Source organism: Entamoeba invadens (assembly GCF_000330505.1).
Source record: "Entamoeba invadens IP1 unplaced genomic scaffold scaff_1105074725849, whole genome shotgun sequence".
Taxonomy (NCBI): domain Eukaryota; phylum Evosea; order Mastigamoebida; family Endamoebidae; genus Entamoeba; species Entamoeba invadens.
In genome coordinates, this window is record NW_004440189.1 from 206,524 (window position 1) to 221,268 (window position 14,745).

The 14,745-nt window shown below is 37.3% G+C and overlaps 7 protein-coding genes across 7 annotated transcripts; 4 read left to right on the forward strand and 3 right to left on the reverse strand.

Annotated features, from left to right (window-relative positions):
* EIN_223230 (Hypothetical protein) lies at window positions 1-1,848 on the forward strand (the record flags this gene model as incomplete). The annotated part of the gene is made up of 1 exon (XM_004254853.1): window positions 1-1,848. A coding segment is annotated over one exon (1,848 nt), but the record flags the coding sequence as incomplete, so codon positions are not given.
* Window positions 1,849-2,468: 620 nt separating this feature from the next.
* On the forward strand, window positions 2,469-3,871 carry EIN_223240 (hypothetical protein; the record flags this gene model as incomplete). Its single annotated transcript, XM_004254854.1, has 2 exons — window positions 2,469-2,736; window positions 2,805-3,871. 2 exons carry the CDS (start codon window positions 2,469-2,471, stop codon window positions 3,869-3,871), a joined length of 1,335 nt encoding a protein of 444 aa, XP_004254902.1.
* Window positions 3,872-3,971: 100 nt separating this feature from the next.
* Window positions 3,972-5,093, forward strand: EIN_223250 (glycerate kinase, putative; the record flags this gene model as incomplete). Its single annotated transcript, XM_004254855.1, has 1 exon — window positions 3,972-5,093. The coding sequence occupies one exon, from the start codon at window positions 3,972-3,974 to the stop codon at window positions 5,091-5,093; it is 1,122 nt and encodes a 373-aa protein (XP_004254903.1).
* Window positions 5,094-5,216: 123 nt separating this feature from the next.
* EIN_223260 (60S ribosomal protein L23, putative) lies at window positions 5,217-5,639 on the reverse strand (the record flags this gene model as incomplete). The annotated part of the gene is made up of 1 exon (XM_004254856.1): window positions 5,217-5,639. One exon carries the CDS (start codon window positions 5,637-5,639, stop codon window positions 5,217-5,219), a length of 423 nt encoding a protein of 140 aa, XP_004254904.1.
* Window positions 5,640-5,911: 272 nt separating this feature from the next.
* Window positions 5,912-7,696, reverse strand: EIN_223270 (hypothetical protein; the record flags this gene model as incomplete). The annotated part of the gene is made up of 1 exon (XM_004254857.1): window positions 5,912-7,696. One exon carries the CDS (start codon window positions 7,694-7,696, stop codon window positions 5,912-5,914), a length of 1,785 nt encoding a protein of 594 aa, XP_004254905.1.
* Window positions 7,697-8,037: 341 nt separating this feature from the next.
* EIN_223280 (heat shock protein 81-1, putative) lies at window positions 8,038-10,465 on the forward strand (the record flags this gene model as incomplete). The annotated part of the gene is made up of 2 exons (XM_004254858.1): window positions 8,038-8,086; window positions 8,178-10,465. The coding sequence occupies 2 exons, from the start codon at window positions 8,038-8,040 to the stop codon at window positions 10,463-10,465; spliced, it is 2,337 nt and encodes a 778-aa protein (XP_004254906.1).
* Window positions 10,466-11,260: 795 nt separating this feature from the next.
* EIN_223290 (axoneme-associated protein mst101, putative) lies at window positions 11,261-13,975 on the reverse strand (the record flags this gene model as incomplete). Its single annotated transcript, XM_004254859.1, has 1 exon — window positions 11,261-13,975. The coding sequence occupies one exon, from the start codon at window positions 13,973-13,975 to the stop codon at window positions 11,261-11,263; it is 2,715 nt and encodes a 904-aa protein (XP_004254907.1).
* Between the last annotated feature and the right edge of the window lie 770 nt (window positions 13,976-14,745).

Here is a 14,745-nt window from a genome sequence, read left to right on the forward strand (position 1 = left end):
GAAGATAAAACGTGTGGATTTACAATGGATGAAATGTCGGAGAGAAAAAGAGGGTTTTCACTTGACAAAGACAATTACTGGGTCAACACAAGTGAACAAGCACAAGTGAGGGACTTGACTCAAGTGAATTTGTACAATTTGGTCTTAAAAGTGTGTTTGACCCAAAACATGATACGACTACCAATCAGTTTGAAAGCACTGGAGAGCAAACACAATAGGCTTGAGAATTTGAGCCAACTTGTCAATTTAAAAGAACTTGTATACAATAGATTACCACCATCGTTGCCAAGTTTAGAAAAACTGACTCTGGAAGGTGTTGAAGAGAAAAGAGGTGCTTTGGAGATGCCACGCTTGAAGGTTCTCTTTATGAAAAAATGCTTTTTACATGGAGACTGTCTTGAAATGGACTTGACTAGATGCGACTCATTGCTGCAAATTTATTTTGGAGGATGTGTGATCAAAAAAGTGTTGTTTCCACCATCAGTAAAAGCACTTCAGTTCAACAATGAAAACAACGCACCATTAAAGCTGAAAACACTACCAAAAATGCCAAATATCGGTCAATTGAAATTGAAGCTGTTTACAACAAAGAATGTGACAAAGTGTCGTTCTCCTATGACCCTCGATATGAGTATGATGGCAAGACTGGATGTAGCACCCGGCTGTGTGACTAATGAGTTCCAATTTAAAGAGAAAATGGCCACGTTGAAAAACAAGAATGGAACAACTCCAAAAGACAAAGAAATGCTCGAGGAGAGAGTTATGGGAAATTACAACACGTCGGCCGCCAATGTTAATAACACACTAAGCAATACAATACAACCTTCACAGTTATTACCACTTTCTCAATCATTACCACAAGTTCAAACAACAACCACACAACCACTTAGGTTGTGGGAATTTGAGAAAAATGAACAACAACGAACAGTTTTAAGTCGATTAGAAGACTTGAAAGCACAATTCACGACTTTTCAAAAGAATATAGATCGGTATAGAAATATGATCATTTTGTACAAAAGGAAGATTGAAGACGAGATGAAAACATGCCCAAAAGGGTATGTTGGGCAGTCAATAAAGAATTACGAAGCAGAGATATCTCGTTGTGAAGCGGAGATCAAAACGGAAACTAAGAAGCAAGATAAGGTCAAAACATATATTGTGATGAAACAATTTGAACTCGACAATTATTTGGCACAAGAAAGAAGGGTCCACTACGACAGAGCACATTACCAACCACCATCTCTTGTTCCTAGAAGTCGCAGAAGTCGCGTGACAACAAACCCAAATGTTTCAATTCAATTGAATAGACACTCAACAAGCTTTAAACAACCACCAACAGTACCTTTACAAAACAGAGTCGACAGAACAAATAGCATTATAAGTCGGGAATACTATGAATCAAATCACACTCATGTTGATACAATAACTGTACAAAGTAGTGACTCAAGTAGAACAATCAGTGAACAGCGAGACACTCCTCGAAGTATTCCAAAAATTAGTTTACTTATATCAACACCTCGAGGTGTGCAAAAGTCTCAACAACAGACTCATAAGTTTTCAGCAGAGTCTACACTAATTCAAATGGACCAATCACTAAGAAAAATAGATCCTCAACAAAATTTGGATGAGGGAACTCAACGTAAAGAGGATGAAGCGGTGACAATTCAAATGAAAGTTGATGAGTTTAAGAATGGGGAAGAATACAAGAAAGGCATGGAAGAGTTGTTGAAGAGCAATGTCGACGATTGGGTACCCGAAATAGAGGTGAAAGATATTGCTTTAATTCCAAGGGAGAAGGAGTACAGATTTTTGAAATGTGTCGATGATGTGGTTGATGTGTGTATTTAATTTGTGTGTTTTGTAAACTTCTTTTTCTATTAAAATATTACATCAATGAGTGAATGAACATAAAGTTCAGCAAGTTTTGTTTCAAGTCAAAAATGGCTTTGATCAATAAGTTATATATGGATGATGGTTTCATCGACTTTATATGGACCATTTAATAATTTAAGACATATCAAAAGAGGTTATTTTACTTGGCCTTTTCAATGTTTTAATTGACTTGAATGAATGTCATCAAGTCTATTTTTCTCTTATTTGAATAGTATAATTTATAGTAAAATAATTATAAATGGAGTTTAGGAAGTTTAATTACAGTTTTCCTATTTTAGCATTAACCAAATAAAGATAACATTGTTGAATTCTATTATCAACACCAAGAATGAAATAAAGATAAATAAAGAGTAACTTAATTATTATAACAATAATTTACGAAATAATAAACGTAAAAAGCGGGACTTTAAAAGAATAAAAAAAAGACTTTAAAAAAAAAACGAAAGAAAAATAACATGGAATTTATATATTAGAAACTAAAGATGTAAAAAACCAAATTTCGCATATTGAATTTCGAAATAAAAGAGATTATTACACCTGAAGAGCTTTTGGAACTTGTTATTCTTAAATAGTCAATGAGCAAATTCATCGACTTTAGACAACACTTTGCAAAAGAGATTAAGGCAATGTCGGACTCCCCAATTAAGCCAATCAATAACTTGTTGTTTTCAAAACACATTGTGGTGGACCACAGTTCTATTCGATCAAGAGAACACTCCTTTGCAATGGCCTCAATTTCTACATACCCAATTATAGAAGGAGTTCAACAAGGAGAACCAAATTGTGATAAAGTAGGGATCGTCAGGTTTACAAATGCAACGCTTATTGCTCTTGGAGATGGCTGTTTGTTTTTGATGACTTTTCGACTAATACAATATAAGTACATTGAGTGTGTCATAAATAACTTTAAGGCGGGTGGGGAACTAAATCATCGATTGCAGCTCGTCAAGCTGTTTACACGTCGCTTGACACTATAATTGAAAAATCGCAGTCTTTAACCACTGTGAAGTCTGTTGCAGAGTTATTGGTCGACATTGCTGAGTTGGCACAGCAATCGATTTTCAAAACGCGAATAAGTTCACAAGAAGGAGTTGGAACAACAACGTTGACACTTTCATTCACCTTCTCAACACTCAAAGACAAAATCAAAACAGTTGCTTTATGTATTGGCGATTCAAAACTGTATCATTACAATTCAAAGAATAAAACCGTCAAATCGTGCTTTGGAGAGCGACACAAGACTGTCGACAAGACATCAGTGTGTTTGTCATGCTTGGGAGACGCGGGTGGAGGACTTCCCGCATTACGAGGAAGTGGGTTGTTGTGTTTTGATGTCCAAGAGAACGACTGTTTAATTGCAGCGACTGATGGAATGTATGACAATTTTGAACCGTCGATTATAATGCAGAAGATGCATGCAAAGGACGCACTTAACAAGATTTTGGGTCAACGAATTCAACAATGTGCCAATTTGTGTTTGTGTGTTGAGAGTCTGTGCAATTATGTGATCGAAGTCACTGAGAAAACAAGGCAATTTCATCAAAACAATCCACGACAAAGACGACCAGATGGTCTTCCTGGTAAATTAGACCACACTACAATTGCTCTCGTTTGTGTTGAAAAGGTGAATAAAGACGTGGGGCTTGTCGACCGATATGAACCGCCTCAATTCAAGACTTTGGTGCCACAAACACAAATCAGCAGAGTTTTGCATTCAAAGAGTTTTGGAGAAAAAGACCGAGTGACTGTTGTTCCAGTAAAACAAGTTGGGCGATTGACTCCAGTTGAATGCGAAGGAACTTTGTCGCCACCTAAACCACATGAAAGAGGTAGTAGTGGAGACTCGACTAAAGAATCACTCTTTACACTTATTAAACACAAAGTTGGGACTTTCACTCCACCGAAAAGAACTCCTTGCATTACTTCAACTTCTGTAACTCCTCGAATGTACAGAGAGAATATTTCTGATGCGAATTAATTATTGTGTAATTGTATTTCTTCATAACTTGAATGTTAGACATTTTATACAGTTTATAGTATTATTATTATAATATAACTATTCAAAACTACATAATCAAATGAAGGTTGTCGTTGCTTGCGACTCGTTCAAGGGCAGCATTTCTTCAACGGAACTGAACGAGTGTATATCCAAGGCCCTCCACACCACAAGTAAAAACTGTTCTGTATATACAATGCCTATTGGAGATGGGGGAGAAGGTACATTAGAGAGTTTAATGACTTTATTTAACAGCGAAATAATAAAGTGTGAAGCCCATGACCCTTTAATGAACATTATTACAGCGGAATACGCTATATGTGGCGATTTTTGTATTATAGAAATGGCAAAAATAAGTGGACTTGTGTTGGTGCCAGACACACTGAGAAACCCTTTAAAGACGACAACTTATGGATTGGGTGAGCTTATTTCAGACGCTTTAAAAAGAAACATTCGCAAATTTGTTATTGGGATTGGTGGGAGTGCGACCAATGATGGAGGGTGTGGTATGCTTCGGGCACTTGGGGCCAAATATTACGATGAAAATGGCAAAGAGTTAATAGGTGGTGGGGAAATACTTGCAAAAATTCGGAGCATTGACTTAGCACATTTCAATAAAGGTCTTAAGGACTCGACATTTACAATTGCCTGTGATGTGAATAACCCGATGTGTGGTCCCAATGGTGCTTCATTTGTTTATGGATTTCAAAAAGGTGCAACAATGGAGTCTGCAAAAATCTTGGACAATGGCATGCTCAATTACGGGACGCTTTTGCAGAGATTGGTTCAGAAGCCGATTTTAGAGTATCCTGGTTCTGGTGCTGCTGGTGGTATTGGTGGAGCTTTTCTTGCTCTTTTCAACTCCGAGTTAAAAAGTGGCATAGACTTAGTCTTGGATCTTACCAACTTTGAAGAGATTATAAGAGATGCAAATTTAGTCATCACTGGGGAAGGTAAAATAGATGAACAAAGTTTTATGGGGAAAGTGTTGGGTGGTATTCTCAAACGAACAAAGCTGAAACGTTGTAAAGTAGTAGCGTTATGTGGGTGTAACGATCTTCCTTTGAATTATCCCGTCGATTCCAAACTCTCGATATTTTCCATTCAAAATGGTCCCATAGATTTACATAGTGCGATGAAGGAAGAGACTGTCAAAGAGAATGTCCAACGACTTATTCCAAATATCATGAAGTTACTGATTTAATAATTAATTTATATATTAATACTACTTTTATTGAACTAATACCTCAATAATAAGAGATGTTATAAAATACAATAAACGCAAAGGAGAAGGTAAAAGAAATAACTAGATCGACAAGGAGATCACTTAAACGATGGTTGGAGCGTTAGAAGAAATCTTTGGCCACAAATCGGCGCATTCCTTAGAGACTGGGCCGGTGATGGCGGAGCCTTTCATTTCACCCTTCAAGTTGACGATGACAGCGGCGTTGTCTTCGAAGTACAAAGTGGTTCCGTCCTTTCTTCTCCAAGTTCTTCTTTGTCTAATGATGACTGCGGTGTGGACCTTCTTTCTGTACTCTGGTTTACCTTTTTTGCATGTCGCAACAACCATATCGCCACATCCAGCTCTTGGGAGTCGATTCAGTCTGCCGTGGAAGCCCTTGACGGAGATGATAGTCAATGTTTTGGCTCCGGTGTTGTCAGCGCAGTTAACGGTAGAAGCGTTGTTCAAACCGCACGTCACTCTGAACTTGTTTCCCTGTCTTCCTCCTGCTCCTCTCTTTGGCATGTCGAATCACATTATTCAGCTTCACTCTTAGGGTTTCACAATTTTTCGTTTTTTCTATTAATTATTAACATTTTTACCATTTTCTTAACTAGTTGTTTTTGTCGTTATTTTTTTGTCCATTTTTTGAGTAGTTAATGTTCTTATAAAATATTATACTTATGCCAATGGATCAATAGTAAATGTTTAATATCGAGTGTTATACATAAAATAAAAGATTTTGAACCTTCAAATGACGCGAACTTGCAATTACGAATTAATGAATTATTAAAAGTTTAGTCGTCGAAGTCGGATTCTCTATTGACCATATACAACATGAACAATATGACAGCCCCTGTGAAAGTCATTACCGTGACCACTATGAGTACAATTTGTTTGTGGTATTTGAAAACCACCATGAAATCCTCTCCACTATCTTTCGCATAGATAAGAAGTTTCTTGTGCCACGGGAGTTCTTGTTGTGGTGTAATGACTGTTCGCGTCTCTTTGTATTTCTCTATTTCGGGCTTCTGAATTTCCATCATCTTATTGACCTTTCTCTCTCTCATTGGTTCAGTTTTTACTTCTTCAAAGTCCTTTGTTTTGCGGTCGATGTTGTTGGGACTTGTTCCTTTCTTGGTCCTCTTAGTGAGTTGTGCGTTTTTCTTCTTTTGAACGTCGACTCCTGGACTCGAAGAAATTGGAACTACGCGCTTCACGTCGTCATGTCGCGATTCTTTCTTTTTTGCTTTAGGAATTTGAAGAACGACATTGACAAGTTCTTGTGGTTTGACCTCTTTCAAGTCCCCTTTCTTGCGCTTGTCCTTCTTCTCTTTTTTTTTCAAAGGTTTTGAATCGGCGTTCTCGATTTTTATGTCAATTGGTGTTTGCTTAAGTTGAATGACTTCGTTCCCCTCGACCTTGGAATCGTCTTTCTTTTCTTCGGGGATGTTTGTCTGAATTAAGTTCTCCACGTCAATGGGAGAGTCTTCGACAATTGGAAATTCCATTAATTTTGAAGGAATTGGAATAGTTGTTGTGTGTACGACCTCTCCTTGGTCTTGTGGAGTCGTTTTAATGATATTTTCCTCTTCTATTTTGGCTTCAATGATTTGTGAATCTGCCAGTGGCGTCAACTTCTTTTGTCTTTTTTTGGGGACAAAACTGGCGTGTGGTTTTGAGAGATCGATTTTGATGTTTTTGTCGTCTTGTGATATTTTGATGATGTTGTCTGTCTTTTCAATACCAAATTTCTCGACTCTGTTCTCGTCACTTGGAAGCATTTCAATGCTTTTACTCTCTTGTTTCTTCGCTTTTCTGACAAAGGGTTTTGCATCAATCGAATATTTGTTTTCACTCTCACTTGTCTCGGACTTGTTCTCTCCTTTTTCCGTAGGAGTGCTTGGGACGTCTGCACTCGAATTATCGATGTCTGAGTTCTGTTTAATAATTGGGGTTGGTAAAGGTGGAACTGTGACTTTGTCTGGAGAGATATTTGCGTGCTTTTTGTCTTCCAAATCTTCAGAAAGTTTTTCACTACTAAAGGCATCATGTGAGATGTCATTTGGGGTTTGTCTTCCAGAAATGAACGTTTCAGAAGAGTCTGAGTAGTCTGTTGTTGAAGTGTCTTCCGAGCTTGTCAGACTGTCTTTGATATGTTTGTATACTCTAACTGGCTTCACCTTCTTTTCTCCTCCCTTTTTACGTTTGCCGCAGTCTGCCATTATTCCAGAGACTGAAAGAAGTTTGTTGAATGAATTCAATTTGACTTCAAGTGATGTCGTTGGTGCAAAATCCAAACACTTATTAGCCTCATAAATATCACCCCAAAGCATCGTTTGAGTTTCCAACTCGGCTTCAACGTATTGTTGTAAAAAGTCGTCTGGGTCGATTATATCCATTAACTCATCAAACCCTTTGTCTTTTTGCTTTGGTTTTTGCTCGTCTTTATCTTCTTCTTCTTCGCCATCGTCCTCTTCTTCATCAACAAGGAGGCTAAAAAATGAAGGGCGTCCTGGTGGTTCTGCGTCCGACTTTTCATAAGGATTTAATTCAATCCCTGTTTCACTTCCTCCTTCCATATAAAACACAATTTCAGTTCCATTTCGTCGTTTTTCGAAGTTTTCAAAAAAAGGAGAAAACCATAGTTGTATAAGAAATTCAATTAATTAAAAACCATTCAATAATTGCTCGACTTCATCACATTTTTCTTTATAAAAGAAATAACTGCCGGCTTTGTGTTTCGCGAGACAACGAAAAACTTATTAAAACATGTGTGCACAACAAATTTTATATAGTAAGTTTGATCTTGTTTTGAAAATGATGTGTGATGACATCATCAAGAATGTTCAAAGACAACTTGATTGTCTTGACCAAAGTTTAAATAAAACGGGAAGAACATGAGCTTTAGTTTAAAAATAGAATGTATAAAAAACATCAACTGTTCTTGACGAAGGTGAATGATGTTGCCAGTTTGGATAGTACGTCGATCCACGTGGAAAGTATATGAACCCTAAATATCACCTGTAACCCGCTGTATTATTTTTAATAGTAAACTAATAGTAAAAGCGAAATTAAATGAAAAATACACAAAGATCCCACGTGGTGGGTCGACAAAGAGCCACGTCAAAGGGCAAGACTATATAAAGCCTGACTTTGGTAATTCATTCAGACAATTCATGACTGAAACCTTCCAATTCCAAGCTGAAATCAACCAACTTCTGTCGTTGATCATCAACGCATTCTATTCGAACAAGGACATTTTCTTGAGAGAGTTAATTTCAAACTGCTCTGATGCTCTCGATAAAATCAGATACGAATCCCTCTCAAACAAAGAAGTTCTTGGTGAAGAACCCGATCTCCTCATCAGAATCACTTGCGATAAGGACAACAACCAGATGATTATTGAAGATACCGGTATTGGTATGACTAAGGCCGACTTGATTAACTGCCTTGGTACCATTGCTAGATCTGGAACCAAAACTTTCATGTCAAAGATTATGGAAGGAACCGCCGATGTTTCTATGATTGGTCAATTCGGTGTCGGTTTTTACTCATCATACTTGGTTGCCGAGAAAGTCACTGTCATCACAAAGAACAACGATGATGAACAATACGTTTGGGAATCTCGTGCTGGTGGAGAGTACACTATCACTCTTGACGAAAGCGGACAACAACTCAAGAGAGGAACTAAGGTCATTTTGAAATTGAAGGAAGACATGCAAGACTATTTGGACACCAAAAAGGTTCAAGAAATCATCAAGAAGCATTCCGAATTCATCCAATACCCAATTATGCTCTACGTCACTAAGGAGACTGAAGAAGAAGTGACTGATGATGAGGCTGAAGACAAGAAAGAAGAGAAGAAGGAAGAGAAACCAGAAGAGAAGACTGAGGAAAAGAAGGACGAAGAGAAGAAAGACGAAGTGAAAATCGAAGACGAGAAGAAAGAAGAGGAGAAGCCAGAAGAGAAGAAAGAAAAGAAGACTAAAAAGGTCAAGAAGACTACCAGCGAGTGGGAACAAGTCAACAAGCAAAAACCAATCTGGACCAGAAAGCCAGAAGAAATCACTAAGGAAGAATACTCTGCTTTCTATAAGACCATTTCTAACGACTGGGAAGACCACCTTTCTGTCAAGCACTTCTCCGTTGAAGGACAAATCGAGTTCACTGCTATTTTGTTTGTCCCACAAAGAGCTCCATTCGATATGTTCGATGCCAAGAAGAAGTCCAACAACATCAAGTTGTACGTCAGAAGAGTTTTCATTATGGACGACTGCAGAGAACTCATCCCAGAGTGGTTAGGATTCATCAAGGGTGTTGTCGATTCCGAGGATCTCCCATTGAACGTCTCAAGAGAAATGTTGCAACAGAACAAGATTCTTAAGGTCATCAGAAAGAACCTTGTCAAGAAGTCCCTTGAAATGTTTGCTGAGATCTCTGAGAACAAGGACGACTGGAAGAAGTTCTACGAGGCCTTCGGAAAGAACTTGAAGCTTGGTATCCACGAAGACACTACCAACAGAGATAAACTCGCTGAACTCCTCAGATTCTACTCAACAAAGTCTGGAGAAGACATGACCTCATTCAAGGACTACATCGCAAGAATGAAAGAAGGACAAAAGGAAATTTACTTCATTACTGGTGAGAGCAAGAAGGTCGTTGAAACTTCCCCATTCGTCGAAGGATTCATGAAGAAAGGAATTGAAGTCTTGTACATGACCGACCCAATTGATGAGTACGCTATGCAACAATTGAGAGAATTCGACGGAAAGAAGCTTGTCTGCATCACTAAGGATGGCGTCAAGGTCGACGAATCCGAAGACGAGAAAAAGGCTGCCGAGCAAAAGGAAAAAGACAACGAAGAACTTTCAAAGGCCGTCAAGGAGATTCTTGGCGAGAAAATCGAGAAGGTTGTCATCTCAACAAGACTTGTCAACAGTCCATGCGCTCTTGTTACTGGCGAATATGGATGGTCCGCTAATATGGAAAGAATCATGAAGGCTCAAGCACTCAGAGACAACTCTATGAGCACTTACATGGTCTCAAAGAAGACACTTGAACTCAACCCAGACCACCCAATCGTCGAAGAACTCAAGAAAAGAGTCCACACCGACAACTCAGATAAGACCGTCAAGGACTTGGTTGTTTTGTTGTTCGAAACTGCTTTGTTGTCTTCTGGATTCTCTCTCGATGACCCAGCTGCTTTCGCTGGTAGAATTTACAGAATGGTCAAATTGGGTCTCTCACTTGATGACAAGGAAGAAGAAGTCCCAAAGGCTGAAGATGTCAAGCCAGTCGAAGAGACTCCTGCTGGAGAGATGAATTCTCAAATGGAGGAAGTTGATTAATTAAGTTTTCGTGATATTCATGTTAATGTTTATTAATAATTGTAATTTGATGAATAAAAAACATAAACAAGCTCTAGTAAGAGTGTATTCAATAAATTTGTATAACTTAACACTTAAAATAACGCCCTTCTTTTTGTTTTGGCCTGTTTTTACTGGGATATTAATCAAATTTTTGGTTATTTTCCTTTTTTGGCTTGTGTATTGTTTATTAACTTAATATAAACTCTAAAAAACGGAAATTTATTTAATAAACTCGAGATTTCCCGATTTTTAGACCACTTGAATTTTGTTCAATGTTATTTAAAGTGTTAAAACGATGAACAAGATGTGAAACTCTGTTATAATATTGGCATATTAGTTATGAATCATATTGAAGCCTTTGATATTGATAATCAATACAATCACAACACATTGAGATAGTTTCAGAATCATTATTAGTAATTAAAAATAATCAAAATATTGAATTGAATAATTTTATTTAATAATTTTTAGTATTAAAACCAAAAATACTATTAAACAAAATTCAAGTCGTCTAAAAACGGGAAATCTCGAGTTTATTGAATAATTAACCTATATTTTAGAATTCTATTATGTGAATAAAGTTACACAGCACAAAAAGGGGAAAAAATTTTATCATATCACAATAAAACAAATCAAAAAAAACTAACAATTTATTATAAGTGTTATTTAATTATAACAAATAATAAAAACTCTAATTATCTTGTTCTTTTCAATTTATTAAAAATGTTTACAAACAAAAAAATAAGACGATAAAAAGAAAACACTTAACAACGTTTACTTCTTGTGTTGCTTCTTTGTCTGTTTCAATTGTTTCTTTGTTTGTTTCACTTGTTTTTTAGTTTGTTTGATTTGCTTTTGTTTCTTCTCAATCTTTTTCTGAATAGCCTTCTTTTCTTTGCCTGTGGCTTTTTGTTGTTTCTTTTGAAGCTTCTCGAGTTTTTTCTGCTTCTGCTTCAAGACTGCCTTTTGCTTCTTCAAGTTTTGTTTCTGAACAGACTTCTTTGGTGAACTTTTCTTAACAACTTTCTTCTTTTGAGCCAATTTCTTTGATTGTTTCTTTTGGGCTTTCTTGGCGGCTTTCTTAATAAGAGCCTTTGTCTGCTTCTTATTAAGTCCTTGCTTCTTGGCTTTCTTCTCAGCTTTCTTTTCAGCCTTTTTGATTTTGGCCATAGCCTTCTTAGCGTTCTTCTTTCCAAACTTGGCACTCATCTTCTTTGAAAGTTTCTTGTTGAGCTTCTTCTCGGATTTCTTGATGCTTTTCTTTGTCGACTTCTTAGACAACTTGGCATTCTTCTTTGCACTCTTCTTCGCAGCCTTTTTAGCGGCTTTCTTATTTGCTTTTTTGGCAGCCTTTTTGTTGGTCTTAGCAACTTTCTTTGTAATCTTCTTTGTCACCTTTTTGCTGATTTTGGAGGTCTTCTTCTTGAGCTTATCGTTGGCCTTTTTAGCTTGTTTGGCGGCAGCTTTTGCTTTGCTGATCTTCTTATTCTCCTTCTTTTCCAACTTCTTCACAGCCTTCTTGTTCTTCTTTTCAAGCTTCTTGAGGTTCTTCTTCTCGGCTTTTTTCACCTTCTTCTCTGCCTTCTTTGCTTGTTTCTTGGCCTCCTTCTTTGCTTTTGTGAGTGCCTTTTGTGTTGCCTTCTTAGCCTTTTCTGCGTTCTTCTTTTCTTTCTTCTCGAGTTTCTTCTTGTCCTTCTTTTCTTGTTTTTGGACCTTCTTGACCTTCTTGTTCAACTTCTTCTGTGCCTTTTTGATCTTCTTTTCCTCCTTTTTCTCAACTTTCTTGGTCTGCTTCTTTGTGTATTTCTTAGCTGCCTTGATTGATTTCTTCTCGGCCTTCTTTTCCGCCTTTCCTGCTGCCTTCTTTGCTTGTTTTTTGGCTTCTTTCTTTGCCTTTGTTGCGTTCTTAGCAATCTTCTTCTTCAAGTCTTTCTTCAGTTGTTTTTCCTTCTTCTCCAATTTCTTTTCTGCCTTCTTTGTCGATTTGACTGTTGATTTCAACTTCTTAAGATCCTTTGCTGATTTCTTACCCTTCTTGACGTCTTTCTTCATCTTCTTCAATTGGCTCTTTTGTTTCTTCTCTGCTTCTTTGACCTTCTTAGTCGCCTTCTCTGTCTTCTTGAGTTGTTTCTTAAGTCCCTTCTTAGTTGAAGAAACCTTCTTCTCTGCTTTCTTCACTTGCTTCTTGGCATCCTTCGCTGCACTTTTAGCTGCCTTCTTTGCTGATTTGGCAACCTTTTCTGCCTTCTTTTCTTGTTTCTTCATATCCTTCTTGGCATCTTTAGCTGCCTTCTTCGCGGACTTCTCTGCCTTCTTTCCTGATTTCTTAGCAGATTTCTTGGCTTCAGCAGATTTCTTCTCTGCAGATTTGACCTTTGCCTTCAAGTCTTTGGCAGTCTTCTTTTCTGATGCCTTCAATTTCTTCTCAGCCTTCTTGACATCCTTCGCCATCTTCTTCTCAGCCTTTCCAGCTTGTTTCTTGGCAACAGTCTTGGCCTTGGATGCAGCCTTCTTGATGCTCTTCTTGTTATCCTTTTTGACGTCCTTCTTAACAGAATCCATCTTCTTGACGACTTCCTTGTTGTCCTTCTTGATCTGTTTATTGGCATCCTTTACCTCAGCCTTGGTGTCTTTAGCAGCTTGTTTAACTTCCTTGGTAGCTGTTTTGACATCTTTCTTCGCTTGTTTCGCGGCCTTTTTAGCGTCCTTCTTGGCTTGTTCAGCAGCCTTCTTTGCCTTCTTTTCAGCCTTTTCTTGGGTCTTTTTAGTTTCAGTCTGAGCCTTTTCGAGCATTTTCTTAACCTTTTTCTCTGCGGCCTTTTGTTTCTTTTCAGCTTTCTTCATGACTTGTTTGGCCATATCTTTCGCCTTCTTCATCATTTTTTTAACCTCAGCAACAGCTTTTTTCTCGGCCTCTTTAGTTTGGGATTTTTGAGCCTTCAAAGCCTTCTTCTCTTCTTTCATTTGTTTGATTTGCTTCTTGGACTGTTTCTTAGTAGCTTTTTTTGCAGCCTTTTTCTCTTGTTTGGTCTGAACTGGAGTAGCACTTGGTTTCGCTTGGACCGCAGCTTGGGCGACTGGTTCTGGGAATTTAGACTTTCCCAAGACAATGTCGACACCGGAGAATCTTCTGTCGAGTTTCAAATTCGCGATGATGTTATTTCTGACATCTTCAGGGACTGCGCCAAGTTCCTTCTTCATCGATTCCAAGACGGAAGCCTTTCTTAATTGTTGTGAATTGATCTGTGACTCGATGTCCATAATACGGTTTTTGATCTCTGGTTTGTCCTTCTCGAGAGTGACTGACAAGTCCAATCCAAGTCTGTCCAACACGTCGTGGAGATGTCTTTCGACGTCTTCAAGTCTCTTCATTTCGCTCTCCAACAATGAGAGTCTATTTTCTGTTTCATAGTACTGAAGGACATAAAATGGGGTTGAAGCGGCTCCCAGTACTGTTGTTAGCAATAACAGCGCCAACACTATTCTCATTATAATATGATTTTTAAGTTTTCCTCCTGTTTTTTACTCTTGATTTTTATTTTTATGAAATGGTATTTTGGAAATTTTGAGATCAATAACATGGCTCACTTGTCAATACTCTCCTTCCTTTCTTACTTTTCGGTGTTTTTATATATAATATGAATGTGTCTTCACCACTTGTTGTCATTTGCGCTTGATTTCTTTTTCGAGATGATAAAAAGTTGTCTTCTAATTACTTCTTTTTTTCTTTTCAGCTATTTCATTGGAAAGTTAAACACATTTATACATGAAGAACGGGACAAATACCCAATTGTTTGTTTATGATTGATCTATTTCCGTAATGAGCATCTTGTTGTAAAGGGGTTTTTGCTGTCTTTTTGGTCAAAATGTAAAAGCAAAAAGCGGTAAATAAAATTGCTACATAATGCCATCTTGTAATTATTACTTTAATTTGTCAATTAAAAGTCGAAAACAATAGCATAAAACACTAAATTGATATGAAACAATAAAAAAGCAGTTATTTAATTTTAATGTTGTTCCCTTTTCTTCATTAGATGATGATGTGTGTAAATCAAATTCAAATGTAAATGGAAAGTTACTTATCAATTAAATAAACTAACTAATTAAATTATTCTTTCATTTTAATGGACGTTTTCAAAAAACTTTTGAGCAATACTTATTGATCGCTTCTCACCACAAATTAATGGCATAAAACACTCGAGATCATTCATTTCTTTTTTCTGATTATCATCAACTTTTAAAAATATTTTACAGACCAT